This window comes from Tamandua tetradactyla, chromosome 11 (assembly GCF_023851605.1).
Source record: "Tamandua tetradactyla isolate mTamTet1 chromosome 11, mTamTet1.pri, whole genome shotgun sequence".
In the NCBI taxonomy this organism is placed as follows: domain Eukaryota; kingdom Metazoa; phylum Chordata; class Mammalia; order Pilosa; family Myrmecophagidae; genus Tamandua; species Tamandua tetradactyla.
This window is the reverse complement of record NC_135337.1, coordinates 54,325,105-54,343,677: the sequence shown is the minus strand read 5'-3', so window position 1 is coordinate 54,343,677 and position 18,573 is coordinate 54,325,105. Positions and strand designations below refer to the sequence as shown.

Sequence of the window (18,573 nt, the reverse complement as noted above, 5' to 3'; positions counted from 1 at the left end):
TTTACTTCCCAGGTAAATATGGCTGCCAGGAAAAGGGATGGCGTGCTGGTTCAGAAAAGAGGGGAAGCAAGGAAAGGCCTCCGTGATTAGGGATTTGCGGTCATTTCTGAGATCCTATAAACCAAAGTGGACATTTCTTCTGGATGCTATTAGCTTCTCACCCCTCCCACGTGGGACCCTTCAGTGCCTGCCCTTGAGGAAGCTGCTGAGAATCATTCCAGCCAGTTATAGAAATTGCTTGAAGTAAATATCTGAAACACAAACACATTAGCTCGAAGTGCTTGAAACACAGGAATAATCACAGTCCTTACTTCTTCTCTCCTTTGTACCATTCAAAGGCTGGAGGCGGCACACCTGCGCCTTCGCATCTTATCAATCCGCTGCGGCCGGGTGTCACGGTGCCGGATTTAATTTCCTGAATTGTAGGGGCAACTGAAAAAGAAACAACAACAAAAAATTTTATGGGTAAGTGAAAAAAAAAAAAAAGTTCTTCAGCAGAAATATCACACACATATTTTTATTCCCCCTATATTCAAAACAGTCTTATGCTTGATAGGCCAATGCATCACATTTTCAGTGTTTTATGCTTCTAATACAGGACTAGTCATTTTCAGCTTCATTTTTCAACTTGGACAATAGATGAATGTTCTCGAGTAGTGCAGAGTAAATGTAATACATTTTGGCCTTGCTTCCTATTTGAAAAACAGCATTGGCGAGGCGAACATTTCATCTCTTCTCCAGCCAAACCACCCTACAAGAATAGCTGTCATTTATTGAGTGGCTACTGGGAGCCAGGCACTGAGCTAGGACCCTGATGTTCATGATTTTCTCACAATAACAGTCTAAGGTAGATGGTTTTGTCCCAACATAACAAATGTGGAAACAGAAGCTCAGAGAGGTTAAGTCTTTTGTTTAAGATCACACAGCTTCCTACATGAGAATTTGAATGTGAAGTCATGCATACTGACTTAAAGACTGGACTTTTTCAAGATTTCATGATTTTTCTTGCTCATTCCCACCCCTTTGTGAATACCTTTCCTCCCATTTCTACAGGTTCAACGCATATTTCAGATGTCACTGCCTCCATTTCCTTGTTGCCTTAAACTAGAAATAGCTTTCCTTCTCTGCATAGTTTCTCTCTCTCATACCATATACTTTCTGTCTTGTGTTCTAATTGCTTATGGGTATACTGTATCTTCCCTGTCAGCTCCCTGAAGGTAGGTAAATATCTAGTGTATCTTTGTACTTTCAGAAATCAAAGCACATTGCCTGACACAAACTAATGCTTAAAAATCTTTATTTTTTTTGTAGCATAGCGATTCATCAAATAATTATTTATTTTCACAGAATAGTTATTCATCAGCTAGTTATTGAGCCATTGCTACCTACCAGGCATTTATAAAGATACAGAGCAGTCAAAGTTCTTGAAATGCTGAAGTTTACATTCTAGATGGGGGTGGAGGGGGTGGGGTGATAAACCATAAGCAGTAAATACAATAAATAAGTTAAATTGAACGTTGTTTAACATTATGATAAGAAACTTACAGTGGGGTAAGAGGAATTAGGGCAAAGGATACATTGTAATAGGGTACTCCGAGTAGGTCTCACTGGGAAGGTAAGGTCTGAGCAAAGACTGGATATAGATGAATGAATTAGCCATGTGGACATCTGGAGAAGTAGCCTTCCAGGAAGAGGAAAGGGCTCACAGTGGGTGCTAAGGTTGCAAGACTGGCTGGTTTCTTTGTTTGTGAAAAACTAGGAAGGCTGGTTTGTTTGTGAAAAAGCAAGATCAGTGTGACTAGACCAAAGGGAAAGAAGGGGAGAGCAGCAGAGATGGGGCTAAAGAGAAGCAAAGGATGGAAAGATCAAGTAGGACGTTGAAGACCATTTCAGTGATTTAACTTTTACTCTGTGTGAAATAATGAGCCACTGTAGAGGAGGGATATGATATCACTTTTGCTTTAAAAGGATCACTTTGGCTGCTCTATTGAGAAAAAAACCATAGGGATTCAGGATGAAAGCAGAGGGACTAAGACACCGTTGAAGAAAGTCAGACAAGTGATATTGGCGGAGGGTAGCAGTGGCAGTGGTACAAAGAGATTGTGTTGGGAGTCTTTTGTGAAGATGAAGCCCATAGGACTTCTTGATGGATTTAAGTGCAATGCAAAAAAAGGAGAGGAATCAAGGTGATATCATTTGGCTTCAGTAACTGAAAGGTTAGAATACCCACTGACAGAGATGAGGAAGACTGTAAGTAGAACAGTTTTGGAGGGAAACATTAGGAAATGCATACCTGTGTCTTTTCATAAGTATTTTCTTTTTTATCAAGTTCTTAACACATTGCATACTTTAAATAACATTATGAGAAAGAGTTCAATACAACAGGGGCCTTGAAAACGCAAACTCGAATTCATTCAGACAAATGACCTGGGTAATTGTGCACTTATATATGTTCTGTTTTCTTCAGAAGGCAATAAAAAAGTACAGAATTTAATGTTTTTTCAATATTCAGGGACTATGAAAAATGTAAACACTCTTACCAAAGAACATTGTCTTTCCTTTAAAACTGCCCTAGCAAATTCATCATTTTCTATTAAGGGTGATGCTTCATTCTGAAATGATAATACTTCTATATCTCTGGAGTGTTTTTATATGCTTAATAGTAAAGGTTCAATTTTCTACTTTTAGGAAATAAATGTTTGCAAATAATATTTTTATTAACATGCTTCTAAATAACTTGATGAAAAATAATGAAAGAATGTCAATCAAAAAAGTTTCAGTGAGAAAGTTCTATGAGAGAAAATATGTATAAATACATATATGTACAAACATAGAAAAAAAACAGATTTAATATTTTTTAAAGTAAAGATACATGAGCCCCCTATACAGGCAATAAAATAAAACAAGGCATCTAGAAATAAATCCTATTTATTTGTTATTATCCTGATACTGTTCTGCTTGTGAAAGCTACAGGTAAAATTGCATTTTCACTCTTGTTCTCACAGGCGTTCATCTCTGTCTCTCCCTGTCACAGTAAAAAGCCATAATCTTTCATGATATCCAACTATTATTGAAGATGAAATAACTATATGCAACAGGAGATCCATCATAAGCTTCTATTGATAACCTGGTTAGTTTAATTGCTCTTGTTTGTCAAGTGGGCCATGACTCATTACAAACAAAAGCATGAAATCAGAACATCGCCTGAAAACTCAGGCGTAATGAACCTAAATAAAAATCTAATTTGTCATGAAAGGCTTTTACACAGTACAGTGTGCCTAGGGCTTAACACTAGGTACCTGATCACACAAGTGTAAGGGATGTGATCATGTTATTCTTGAATTCACAGGCTGCTAGGGTGGAATCACAAATGGAAAGAGACCTAAAAAGTCATATGGGGACCTACATAGATAATATATGAAAAAACTAAGAACACTATGTTTAAGAAAGATTCCTAAGAGCATTTTGTGTCGTAGTGATTTAAAGGGAGAGGGGCTGTGGGGTAATCTGTGCGGAGAGGGGATTCTCACATAGATGGCATTTTGTGGCTAAAATGATAAACTTGAGTCTGGAGGTTCTGTTGATGTTTGCTGAGGACATGAATGAATGCAGTCCTATTACAGACTGATCTGCCCCTTTTGGAAATGACTGACGAAGAGGAAGAGGATTCAGCCACTTATTTCTTCATTCCTTCATCAGCCCAACAAATATTTGTATCAGGGAACAATATTGGGGGGGGGGGAAGAAAAAGTAATGTCTCTGGCCTAGGGAATTAATATTCCTCTGGGAGTGTGTGGGCAGGCTGGAAATAAATAATATGCCAGGGGTAGAAAAGAAAAGGGGAATGCAAGATGCGTTATTTCACATGGCAAGGCCACAGAGCGTCTCACTGAGAACTGAGCAGAGAAATGAATGACGTAAGAAAGGAGTCATGGGTGGTCTGTGGGAAATTATTCTCATCAGAGGAAACGGGAAAGGTGAAGGCTTTGAGGTGAGAGCACACTTGAGGAAGAAACACGCTTGACAGATGTGAGGAAACAAAGTGGCTATTGTGGCTTGAGCAGAATGAGTAAGAGGAAGAATCTAGAACAGAAAGTTGGGCAAGAAGGCTGGGGTCCAGATTGTGGCGTCTAGTAGGTCTGGGCAAAGGCTTTGAGTTTCATCTAAGGGGATGTGGTGCTGGAGATTTTGAGCAGGGGAGTGACATGATTTGATTAACATTTTATAAAGGTTCTTTTGGCTGCTGCATGGCATACAGACTACAGGAAGGAAGGAGAGGAAGCAGACCAGCTCCCAGGAGTAATCCTGGGGATAATGAGAAAGTCCCTGGCCAATCTATAAAGAAGGCAGGAATTGAGAGAAAATTTAATTAAATAGATCATTGGTCATATTGGACTTGAGTCAACTCATTTTTGTTAACTGGCAGTGACTGGGCATTTTCAGTGAAATTCTAAGTTTATACTATTTTGAACCCTACTGACTTTGTATTAATACAACAGTTCTCGGGCCACAGAAATGACTCATTATACCCAGAAGGTTTATTTTCTACACTTCGGTATTTCTCAGGGACCGTGATGCCCACATGTGCCTTATGAATCTTATACTACAGAGCTTCCCAAATTTATGTAACCACAGATTTCCAGAAGGTTTTATATTAGAGTTTATTATGGACCTAATATTTCTTGGGACGCATTGTGGGTGGATTGGATTGTTGGACTAGTGAATCTCTAAGGTCTATTCCACATCTTATGTAATGTGAAACATGGTTTTTAAGGTGTACAGTCGTCACTTTTCAGCAGGCTTCCATGTGCTAAGCAGCTATAATAAACTCACACATTTCATACACCATAAGGAAATGGTCATTTATTTGCCAGGAATAGATATACTTCACACCATTTATGACTAATTAAATCTCCAACTGTAGCTACCACCATGAAAATTATAAATATGCTTGGCCAAGTTGTACAAAACAGTCATTTTCTGCTAAAATGTTCCATGTTTTATAAAATCATATCGGATTCTTTTTGGAAACGTCAACCAAATGATAAAACCCGAGTGAATGCTCTCAGATCCTTTCTTTTACCATCAAACTCCCTGCATTGCTCTTTGGATTTTGGCACTGTGTAAGCTGTTTTTATAGGGGGTGGGAGTATAAATGCATGTATATACATGCATATTTTTTTCTGGGGCTTTTTTCTCTTGATGGAGATAGCTTTTTTTTTTGGTATAATTTTTACATTTTTTGAAAAAATTTACTTTTATTTATTCAGTGTACCAACATACAAACACAAACATTCTTACCATATGATCATTCCATGCTACATATATAATCAACAATTCACAATATCCTCACATAGTCGTATATTCATCATCATGATCCTTTCTTAGATCATTTGCTTGATAGAGATATCTTGATGGAAATTCTCATATGCAATTCCTTTGAATATCATCTAAATAGCAAGAAAGGTGACTGCTAAGCCACTCAAATTCATGGGTACAATGGCATCCTTTGGAATAGATTTGTGGGCTCTGCTGAAATTTAGGCAAACCACCCTTGTGTCAAATTGTGTGTGGCTGTGAGCTAAAGCAACTGCACAGTGAAAAGAAACAAGTTTCAGAGTCATGTTACTAGATAGATGGGGGGGGGGGGGGAAAGCAAAGGGCAGATGCTGGGGGAAAGCCAGCAGTGAATGGGTCTTCATGGGATATTTAACACCTATGTGATTAGATGTTCATAAAAGAGGAGTCTTCCCTTCTCATTTACTCAGTTGGATTATTTCCTTTTCTTGTTCAGCCAGTCATTTCAAGATGCAGATAATTAAAGGTTCTTCATCCAAAACCCTTGTGCCTTGCAGGTGCAAGCAACAGAAACTGCACTTGGCACCCAATAAACCTAATCAAGATTCAAGGTTTCTCAGTTACATGACAATGGCCACAAAGACTTTCTTTCTCGCTTGTCATCCACAGTGGGAGCTGTGGTTACAGGTAGAATCTTATTATTAAATAATGAGTGAATCCAATAATTAATTTAATAGCCTTGCTAAGTTTAGGTAGTTGAAATGAATCTTTACAACTGGGATGCCAAAAGAATGTGATCACCACCCTGTCCCCTCCAAATGATGGAAGATGATGAAGGTACATTGTGAAAGTTACTGCAATAATAAAGAAGAGGGCCTCGTGGGGAATGGAAATGTAAAGGAAATCATGAAGAAATCAGTCTTACAGAAACTGCATGGGAAAACACTGCGTTAAATAAACACGTTGAACTTGGTCTGGAGTCTGGATTTTGTGAGCAGCCTGGTCCAATGGACTGGCTTTGTCAAAATGTGATGATTTCTGGTACTCACAGAGAACATACCATATAACAAATGTACTGTACACTATTGTTACATATGAGGATGATGATAGTTAGCTGAAAAATTTCTTTCTTGAAGATAGGTTCAAACTCAGGGGGAGAAATAATGACAACCTTTCAAAAGGGGCTGTTAGATTTCACAGAAATGGATTGCCAGGGCAATATGCTTCTTCCATGAAGCAAGTATGTCTTGGCCTTATGGACTAATTTTAACTTAAAAGAAACTAAGAGTTCCATGTTATTGCTAACATAAATTTTTTTAAAGAAGGAATTTATTTACTGAGGTTTCTTTTAAAATCTAACTACCAAAACATAATTGAATCATAATCTTCATGACCAGTCAAGACCATTAAAAGACTTTCATATTGAATTAAACCTTGTTTCAGCTTTCACAGGGGATGAAAATGATTCATTTTGTAATGTACCTCAAGCTTCCCCAAGTCCTTAAACGTTTACACAGTGGTGAAATAGGATAGTAAAAAGGCTCTGCATTGCAGTTAAACAAAATTGGCTCTAACAGTCACTATCTGAGTTACTTAACCCATCTAAAGCCAAGTTTTCTCATCTGTAAAATAAATAGTACCTACTTCACAGAACTGCTGTGTAGACAACATAAAACAATTCATGAAAAGTGCTTAGCCTAAAGCTTTACACTGAGTTAGCAGTCAATAAAAGCATTAGCCATTATTAAACAGGAATTATTACAAGTGAATAGGGTATCACAGCCATGCTCCCCTTAAGCGCATGGGATAATGATAAAATACGGATAGAAAAGGGAACTTTTTTCATTCACTGCCTTGATATTGGAAGAATGTGATTAATTTAATTAAAAGCTGGACAAGTCTATTCCTTTTAACTCTCCCAGAATTTCACCTATGTTCTTTTTTTTTTTTAGTTTATTTAACTGAGAAAATCTTCTCTGAAAGGCAGATGCGGTAGACTTTGTACCTTATTTTGCATTGACCAAGAAGTAAGAGGATTGTGTTCAACAATGTGATAGAAAATAAAAAGTGTAACAATTCAAAGGTCTTTTTAGAAAGATATGTAATTGTGGTGGTGCGTTATGTGTTCAGGCAGATAAAAGATCAATGTATTGATTCAGTTATGCATATGCTGAAGTCATTTTCTTTTCTGCAGGAAAGATAATGCTAAGTGGAATTTCATGTGTAAACTTGAGCTTAAAGGCTTTATTACACATCTGATATCTAATATGACAGTGTATTATTAAGTGGTGGTCTTTGATTCCTTTATGTTTTCAGAGGTGCAGAAAAAGCAAAATTATTCTACAGAATCTCAAAGAACTCAGATATGTGACTGCAATAGGAGGTCTGATTATAGAGGCATGAGGGAAGGTATTTGTACTCCAAACCTCCCCTTCCCACCTCAACCACCACCATAATGAAATATCTATCTGCCCAGGGTTTGAAATTACAACATAGGGGCCCCTTTCCTCAGCTCCATGGTTCAATGCTATTATAATATTTAACCTTTGAAACTACCATTAATCACCTTTATTGTGGTGAAAAAGATCTGATATTGTGTTGACTATGAGTGTGTGTGTGTGTGTGTGTGTGTGTCAGAGGGAGTTGGAGGATGGGTGGATACGTTATGTTGACTTAAACAGAAGCAGATAAAAAGTGCAGTAAGGAGAGAAAGAGTTACATAACGAGGAATTTGTTGGTGCTTAGGTAGAATCCATTCATGCCGTGCTTTTGGCAAGGGTCAGCACTGGTGAAATTGCAGCTTGAAGTAGCTGTCTCCTTGTAATCACAATGCTCTCTCCAATGACACATGCACTATAAACTCTGAGATTTATTGGGCTACCAGCTGTATCAACAGGAATTAAATGGTTCACTGTTTTCTTAGCTGTTCACCAAACTTTCTTTCCTTAGACTTTATTCATGATTTGATCTCCTCTCTGTTGTCAGTCATGCTGAAATTATAGCTGTATGTGATTGATTTAGATACATTGGACAAGTTTGCAAGAATTGTGGAGTTGGGACTCTCTGAAGGCATCTCTATTCTCAGCACGTGCAGTCTTGTAGCAAAAGTTGCCCTTCAGTACAAATCTTACACATCTTTAAACATGTGAATTAATTCTTTTCCTATTGAAGCTAATATAAAATTTCCTGATATAAAAATTATTTATTTCAGTGAATCCTCAAAAAATAAAGATTAGAAAGTTCAGGTGCTTCCTTTAGATTACTTGTAAAATGATAAAATATTTTTGGGAATTTTTTTACATGGGGAAAATGTTTCTAATTGCTTCAGTTATGTTTATTGTTATAATTTAAGTCATGGTACACTTGCAAAGATGAATATTGATCTCTCAATTTATGAATTAACTGGATTTGTATATAAATTCAAGATTTTTGCACTCAGTTGAAAAACATGATAACAGTAAAGGTGTAATTGGTGAAAATGGGGATAGTATTGGTGGACTCTTCCTTAGGCCAGTTCCTCACTAGAGACATTGCCCTCTGGCCTCAGGACCAGCTTCCCCCAGGGACCTAATATTAAATCTGAAGGTACTAGGGAACCTGGGGCTGATGTGACTTCTGCCCTCTGTAGAATAATCATTGGGTTAGATTTCCTTGTTGACAGAACAGTTTGTTATTTCTTCTTGTTTCTGTGGTCTTCTATAATCTTAAAATAGAACATTTAAAAAGTTGATTAAAATCCAGTTATTAAAATTGTTTAATTCTGAAACATGAATAATTCATATTGCTAACACAGTCTAAAGAATTTCTATCCAAACATATTGTCTTAGAGGAGAAGAGAAAACTTTGTGCAGCTAGAAAGAAAAAGGAATATTAACAAAAAATATGTATAATATAGAAGTACAGTTGCAAACTTGCTATTTCTCCCTGCTCTCCAAGCTTAAATGCATGAGGGAAAATATTAAAATTATAGCAGAAAAAAAAGTAAAGCAAGACTACAGGAAATGCATTAGGTCAATAAAATTTTCCAAAACTATAGGCATGACAAACACTATACCCTAATAAGGAAATGAACATTAAAGTAGAATCACCTCTAGCTCTCCATTTATTTTGAGAGGGCAGTCAACTCTGTGTTCAGTCCTACATCCTGGAGATTGTGCTGTCATAGTGTTTCTATATGGTTCTAACAGTCAAGCATCAGAGCCTTCACATCATGACTGTGAAAGAGATGTGTTATATCCATGAGTTTGTCATGAATTTATGAAGAATGAGAGAAACAGCATAGCAGGAAATGATATCAGTTGTAGAAGTGAAAGGTAATTTTTCTTCTTATTTGAAAAACACATCTCTAGGCACTTCTGTTTAGGAAGGAAAAAAGCTAAATCAGAGTAAGCCCAGTGCAGCGGATTGAATTGTGTGCCCTCGGTTTGGTCTTATTCTGCATTCTGATGGGTGGGAACCCATTGTAAATAAGATCTCTTTAAGTTGTTACTTCTGTTAAGGTGTGACCCAAGTGAATTAGGCTGGGCTTTTATGTAGATTAATGGAGCTAATTATAAACATGGTCAAAGTCAGACATTGAGAGGAGCCACAGGGAGCACTCAGAAGCTGGAAGTCAACAGAATCCAAAAGAGATAAGAGAAGACACTGCCATGTGCATTGCCATGTGACAGAAAAAACAAGGAACCCCAAAGATTGTATGTCAGCCAGAAGACACCAACCCCAGGAAGAAGCAAGCCTTCTAGTCTCTAAAACCACGAGCCAATAAATACCTGTGGTTAAGCCAACCCATTGCAGTGTATTGGTCTTAGCAACCAGGAAACTTAAACACACAATAAGCAGTGACTTCGAGAGCAAAAGTCTGACAGGACAAAACGTAAGAGAAATACTTTACTTACAAATAGTGTATCATATAGAAATCAAGAGATTTGGGAGGAGGAGTGGAAAGAGAACAGTAATTTTCGGAAAAAATAATACGTGTTTCTTTGGAACTAAGAACGTTTCACGCAGAAAAAAAAAAAACTGTCACGTTTCCTAAAATGACTAAATAAAGCATAAGATAAGAAAACTCCACCCAACAGCCAAAGTAATTTGACAACTGAAGGGTGTGTCAAGAAAGGAAAAGTCTGACTGAAAAATAAGAAATTCCATGTCAGCAAGAAGCAGCTCATGAGTAACTTATCAGAGGAAACGTTTGGGTTCTTTCCTCTCCTGCTCAGAAATAAAAAATATACATAGAATGCACCTGATATCCTCCCCATATTCTCAATCTTCCTTAGTGCCCCCTCAGTCAAAATCACTACATTCCTCTCTATTTACTGCTCTCATCCTGCAAAGCCTATCTGTGCATTTGATGAACAGTTACTATTACCAGTTCGTCAATGTCATATACAAAACATTTCCGAGTCTTGAGAGACTCTATAATATTGTTGGCTCTGCCTTTAAAATGCATCTGGAATCTTATCACTTCTCACCACCCCCACAGCTATCATGCTGGTACAAGCCAACACTCCCTCTTGCTTGGAATATTGCAGGTTTCCTAACTGGTCCCTCTGCTTCTGCCCTTGCTCCCTCTCCAGTCATTCTCAACACAGCCGCTATAGTGTTTCTGTTAAAACGAGTCAGATCCTCCATCCCCATTATTCCTTATTCTCTCGGCTGGCTTCCCCTTTCATTCAGAATACATGTTTAATTCATTTCACAAATTCACTTTACAATGCTTCATAAGTTCTAAATGTTCTGATGCTACTGCTTTCTCTCTGACCCCCTCCCAGCCACTTTCCTTCCTGCCTGGTTACACTGGATTCCTTGACCTTCGTGGAGTATATATACCAAGACGGTCTCTATTCAGAGTCTTTGTATTTGCTGCTTCCTCAGTCTGGGATATTCATCCTCAGATATCTGTATGCCTTGCTTGGATCTTCATTTCCTTCTGCTCTGCTCCAGTTTCATTATATTAAGGCCTTCCCTGGCCCCTCTATAGAATAGAACTCCACCCATTCCCCTTGTAATCCCTTTCTTTCTTATTCTTCCTTATTGTTCTCCTTACAAATATGATACAGATCATATTTACTTTTTTATTGTCTCGCTTCTCCCTGGAAAGTACAGTCCACATGGGAACAGTTTTTGTGTTGTCCAGTGATACACCAATCCCTAGACCAGGGCCTGGAACACAGTAGCACTCAATAAATAAATAATGAGACATGTTAATGTTGTGTAATAAATAAAGGATAAAATAATCTTGCAATACTTTGTGTTGCAGAAATTTTGTACATTTTGATGTAGCTCAAGAAAGGTATTCTATTATGATTCCCTTTTCTCGGTAGAGTATTTTGGTAGCATAATCATTTGTATGTTTTAAAACCCCAATGTTGTGTGCTTGTGAAATGAATACTGCAATGTCTGCAAATACATCACAAAAATTGCCTTTCATAATATTTGCCGTAAAATAAAAACTTGTAGGTTTCACAGCCCTTTATATTTTATTAGATATACAGACATGCACATAATTGAATTTAAAATTTCCTTCAGAGAACTTAGGTATCATAGGGGACAAAGCATCTGCAACTAGATGGTGAACTTTAGCATTTCATTTTTATATATTATAAAATAGCTGTCACATGTAACACTATAGAACTGGGCACTAAATACTATACAACCCACACAGCAGAGTTCCAGAAAAAGTTTCAAGTAGTGCTTATTTATGGCTTCCACCAATATATTGTGACTTATAAAGCAATCACAGATAATCTTTAGGCTAATACTGTGTCTCCATACCCTACTGCCATAATAATGCTGTGTAACAATCACAGAATCTGAGTGACATACAACTACAGACATCTCTTTTTCACTTACATATCTGCTGTCTGTCCTACTTGAAACATTCCATTAGCTAAGGAAGTCACCTGGACAAGTCTGCCATCAGTGGGGTGGGGAAATATTACTCTACTTACATTTGGAATCAGTACTTGCCTAACAATATTATTTGCAGGTAGAATTTCCTGAAGTCATTTAGTCTTAACATTTCTTTCATCCCAAACCAATAAGAGCTCTAAGTGACTGCCTGAAGGAGAAAAGTTTAGGTAATCTGCCAAAGAAATGGGCTTTCTAAAATGAGTTGTGGATTTTAGAGTAAATCCATATGAGGAATATCTAGCTGAAGACATGCCGAAGAAAACAGAACTGCTCAAAGAAAGCAAAGGGGGTGGGCCGCGGTGGCTCAGCGGGCAAGGTGCTTGCCTGCTATGCCGGAGGACCTCGGTTCGATTCCCGGCCCTAGCCCATGTAACGAAAACGGAGAAACAAAATACAATAAAACAAGAAAATGTTTAAAAGATGTTTCCCTTTCTTCCTCTCTTCCTTCCTTCCTTCTCTCTGTCTTTCCTTTAAAAAAAAAAAAAAAAAAAAGAAAGCAAAGGAATAGCTAGCACTATGCAAACTAAGGATTGGGAAAGCTAGCATATTTGGAAGGTGTCGGGAGCACTCAGATGTTGTCAGGGAGCACTCAGAAAGGCTGACGAAAACCCAGCACTCCTTACTTCTTCAGCTACTACAGATGAGAAGCATTTGGGAATTGGGGGAAATGTTTCACTTTTCCTATGTCATCTGCTAACTTAATAAATATTCTGAGTTATTGTCCATTCTGTTACTCATTTATTTATGCGGTACTACAATCAAAGATGGATGGAAATGATGCTTGTCTTAAAGAAACTCAAGACATTAGTGGAACTGGGAGTTTGAAATCTTGTGTCATAGTCTTCTTTGTTTCTTTAAGACCTAGTCCAATACTGGAAGATAGTAGATACTTAAAAAATATTTTCTGAACAAATATATTTAATGAATGAATGCATTGTCTCTAAGGTGACATACAGTTTTAAAATCTTATGATTCCATGATCTTGCTATAATTTTTCTTCCATCTTTCTCAACTCAATACAGCTAAAGTCCAGTAAGTTAGGTTCAATGTCAATTATCTTATTGTGTTCATATAATATATGTGATATTTCAATATATGTTATATTGATATCAAAATTTTCTAATAATGTATATTTCTCAAATAATTTTTTAATCAAGAAATTTTAATGAGTAAATATGTGGCAATAGTAAAATTCCTTGGTATATTTCACCTATAATTTAATATAAAACTAAACATTTCTCTAAAAAAATTATACATTCTAGACACATAGGACTATATTTTGATCAAACAAATGGCTATGCCTCTTATGGGGATAAGCAGATAATTTTCGACTAGAAACCTTTGTTTTCAGGAGAAACTTCAACATATTTATGAGTTCAAATAATTTTTTTCACTTTGTGTATAAACTATGAGATGCTAATGTAAACTAGAAAAGTGATCTGTATTTATGGGGCATTTTAGAAGCAGTTTATGTGTTTATTCATAAAAGATATAGGGTGATTGACCCCACAATAATTTTAGAAGCAGTCTGACCTGTTATCATTTTATGCTTAAGCTGGCTTCCTCCTGAACTGAATTTCCTATGTTTTAAAATGGAAATGCATAGCAGGAGGTGAGGATATGACTTTGGTATAAAGCGTGTGAAAACTGGTAAGGATGCTGTTTCCCATCTGGTCTGGGTATCTGCAGGTTCTTTCCAATGTGTCCACGCTGTGCCCTAGGGAATAATGGACCACTATGGTTGTATGGTTTTCTTACTGAAGTGGGCCTTTGAGGTGACCTAGCAGTAGCATCAAATAAACTGTTTTGATTTGCGCGTGCATGTGTGTGTGTGTCAGCTCTGTTATATCCCAAATGGAAATAGGCCTGTATTTGGTAACTGAACCCAATGTGGTCAGGGCATTTTAAATGCATAATTCATAAAAACCAAAAATGGTAAAACAATGCACAGATTCTACTGGCATTCATTTCGCTACAGTAAATATGCAAAAACAGTAGGTAGAACAGGTTTTGTCTTTTAACATTTTAATGAGCTTTGGGACCTTCATGCATATTAGTTATGTTGCCCTAATTACTCATTATAATTCTAATATGCATTTTATATTTAATTACAATGCTTATAAAGATTTGGTATGGACAGTAAATTATTATAACTAGCATGTGCATAATGATTATGAGCTGAATTTATTAACTTTTACACCAGCATTCGATGTTGGTAACTTTCCATTTCACCTTGGTGATTAACCACATTGTCAGATTAAACAAATATTTATGTGGAATTAATTGTATATGTCAAAAAACAGTGTCTGTATTTTTGCTTTTTGCCAATTTTTATTAATGTTTATTTTCTGTTATCTTAGGTCATTCTGTTAGACACATTTACTTTGAAAAGTTAAAACTTTTTTTTTCTGAATTATTTAAAAGATTGTGGAATTTCTAAGACTTCTTTCAATGAGGAGCCTAAAATCAGACTATCAGAAGCTATCTACCACTGTAAGCAAAGCTAAATATTTTTCTGAGATGTCAGCTTATTTTACATTCCATACACAAGGATATGCAACTTTTAAAAGAAACCTTTACATTTTGTAAACACTAAGGATAGTTGGCTTCTATCAACAAGACCATTGCTTCCCATTTGGCATAATGCATTTCTTTACGTCTTAGATGCTAATTCTCTGCCAAAATGTTCATACTAGAATAATCCAAATGGCTCCAGATTCATTTTCCATCCCTGAAATTTAGTACAGGGTTCTGCACCCAGAGGGCAATCAAGACATGTTAATTGATAATTAGGATAGCAATAAGATTTTCTTGTAAAGAGTTATATTTACTTAGCGGGAAATAAAAACAACCAGAATTTGAAGGTGAACAAAACCACAACTTTATCAGATGAGTTCTTTATTTTTGGACTCCGTGTAGTCTTATTCCTGATCCAGGTGGTATATTTCTTCACCGAACAAGGGAGGGTGTGAAAGACAAACATCTTACAAGAATTAGCGGGGAGGTGTTTATCAGAGAATTTCCTATAAATATAGACGTCTGTATAACAGAGCAGTTAACAGCTTTCCATTGAGGAGAAATTCAATTAGAATCTTAGCTTATGATCACTTAGTATTTGTGGGATGCTGGGTAAGTACCTGAACATTTTAAAACTTCAACCTCTGCCTCTATAACTGCAGGGATAATAAAGTATAATTCAAAAGTTTGTTGTAACAATTAAATGATATAATTCTTTGTAAAGAATGAGTACAAAGACCGTCTAGTACATAGCAAACAGTCGAAAATGTGAGGTGCTACATGGCTTCACAGATAGTACTGCCACGCTGCTTTAAGATTATCTGGCAGAGCAGTACAAGAAGATACCACTTACCTTCCTCATATCTTCTAGTTCAACCTATCCATCGATAAATGTGACTCATGTGTGGGTGAAAATATATACTTGCATATGCATATGAGTATTGTATATGTATATGTGTATGTATACATAAAGATATGTGTATATATTAACACATAATTGTTATTAAAAATAACTAACTTGACATCAGTTGTCCACTGTGGATTAATCATCACATATACCATTCCATTGTTTACTATGGTACTTGCATTCCTAGTTCACCTTTGCATAACTTTATCTATACAGACTTATATGATAGCTTATAGCTATTTATATATAAGAATTGAGAATTATTGAATTTCTATATCAGTATTTTTAGTAATAAAACCATTCTAATCATTGTGTTGTTTTATTTATAATTTATAATTTCAAGATTATATTATGTAATTTTATAGAAAATAAATTAAATACAGCATATTTTTATAGTCTCACTGTTGGTAGTATTATCTTCCTTAATACATTATAATATCTAAGGTAGCATTTATACTTTAGTTATGTTAGTCTATAAATCAAGAAATTGATTTACAATTTCTTGAGCATTTACTGCCTGTCAGTTACTGTGTTATGCCTTAGCAGCTAGAACTATGCCTTTGTACATAATAAATATTTTTATATCAATGAATAAATAAATGCATTATGGTTTTATTACTGGACAGTGTATTGATTTATGGGAGAGCTTTTCCATGAGTTTTTTTCCTTAATAGGCTGTGTCTATGAGTGAAAATAATGAAGTGACAAGTGAAATTTCCTGCCAATCCTTTCAGTATTTCATGGCAAGAATCTCTGAATAGTTGTCTAACTTTAATAAGGAGTTTTGCTATGAAGTAAATATACTTACATAAGGCTTAAAGGATCTCTAACAAGACATAATTTTGCTTAACTTAATTTACTTTGAAACTGAGCTTGTGACAAACTATATATTTTGGTGGTAATTTATGCATAACAATATCAGTGTAGATATACTTTCTTCCTTGTTTTAACCCATTTCTTTGTCCCCCATGAATTCGATCCACTGTATCTACTTTCCCAACTAGTTTGTTACTTTTATACATCCTGAGTACCCTGGCATCAATAGATGCCACAGGGATTCTTTGCCATCTCTTCAGTATTATATATTTAGTCCCTTTGCTGTCACATATTTAATATTTACTGTTTTTAACTTTCACTGAGTAATTTCAAAGGCCCACTACTTGTATTGTGGGCAATTTTTCCATGGCACAGAGTTGAATCTTGTGTGATTATATTGTGTGCAGGGTGGATTGGTGGAGTCTGAAACTAAATGTGGTCAAATTGACTCAGTCCATTTCAGGAGTCAAGGTCTGAACTATGGCATTTTCAGCAGAGCGGCAAAGTCCTGGGAAAAGGGATTAAGTGAATGCCTAGCTGGCTGGGGAGGAAGGTTTATCTCAGGGAAACTAAAGGAATACAGGAAGGGGGTTGCATGGAATACATTTGACTTGCCTCCAAGTCTTCGCCCTAGGAAGGTGGAAGGACTGATATGACTTGCTCTGTTGGCGAGGAACAGATCTTCTATAGCTCACCCCCACCCCCCACCTCTCTTTTTCCTCTTGGGTAAGTAGCGGCTAGTAGGAAGCAAATATTCTGCTCTGTTTCTTCATGGAGGAGGGTTTACAAAAGCAGGTTGCCCATTTGGGGAGGCCTGTGGTTTTCCAGCTCTGTTTGTGATTGGAAATAGGTTCAGTTCCAGTGAGTGTGACAGTCTGCTACGCTGGGCCAGAAACCCTGAGAAGTACAAAAGGAGAGGGATTTGGGGCGCAAAATAAAGTACTCAGAACCATGCATTTTTGAAGGGTCCAAGTTGTTCAGGTTTTGAAGATAAAGGTGCCATCTGGATGGTTTTTACAGTTCTAGGGTGCTCTTTTAACCACAGCATCCAAGGATACAGTTTTCAGGCTTTGGCACAGGCCCCGGAGGATTTCCACATTGGTGCTTGTGTTGTCTTTGTTCCTTGGAAGTGGGATTTTATTCTACAGATGAGCAGGCATTTTATATTTTAGAGAGACAGAATCATGTTTTAATCGGGGTGGCCTGAGCAAGCAGGTGGCCGATGCCTGACCTTAAACAAAGAGCGGGTGGGCCAAGTGGGCGGTTTCAGCAAAATGTCAGAAGAATGAGCCAGGCAGAGCATGGCCAAATGCAGGCAGCACCGGGGACCCTTGGCAGGCACCAGCCAAGCTGGCTTTACTGTGTAGGCTGCCGAAGCTTCACTTTGAACTCTACTGTCATGTGTGGCCTGGTAATGGAGATGAAGCAGAAATCCTCCCTACTTTTATTGTGTTTTCAGCTAGGTCTGCAGGGCAAAAGCCCAGGCTCTTTTTACTGCAAAAGATCCCAAGTTTCCAAACAGGTAGAAACTGCTAGCTCAGCTGTCCCAAATTTATGTTTTGAATTGACTTCAGGACTGACAGCAGAGACTGTGAAAAGACTAACCTAGGAAACATGAGGCTTGTCCCAGGGCTCTTAGGAGAAGCTGTCATTCCCTATACAGTGCTCTCATGTTGGCTCTGGATTTATTAATTACATAAGGTCAGATGATGGCTTTGGATTGCTGAGATCCAAATTTTGTGGCTTTATTAATAAAAGAGCCATATTTTACTAACAAAAAGGAATGAGTACCTTATCATTAAGAGAACATGCCATCTTTTCCATGTTGTATGGAGGTAAAGAGACAATTCAATAAAACTGCCATAGATTGAAAGATTAGAAAGGTCTGGGCAAGGATAAGAAATCAGATTTGCTTAGGAAGTCAAGGAGGAGACAGAGGGATTTGAAATTCATGTTTCGGTCTTATAAATGAGCAGCAATGGATGAATTAAAACAGAAAAGAAGAAGTCAGGCTGATTCAGTGGTAGACGAGAGAGAGAGGTAGACTCTCAGGAAAATGGTTGAAATCTTAGTGACCAGCCCAGACAGATATTAAGGGAACATGACATGGTAAAAGCCAGAAG

General features: G+C 37.0%; 1 protein-coding gene across 1 annotated transcript in view; it reads right to left on the bottom strand.

The window, feature by feature from the left end:
* The window catches only part of NEGR1 (neuronal growth regulator 1), an 886,099-nt gene that overhangs the window by 198,082 nt on the left and 669,444 nt on the right, over window positions 1-18,573 (bottom strand). The window contains exon 5 of the mRNA XM_077120622.1: window positions 312-432. Within this exon, the coding sequence (XP_076976737.1) occupies window positions 312-432 (121 nt within the window). The remainder of the gene's footprint in view (window positions 1-311; window positions 433-18,573) is intronic.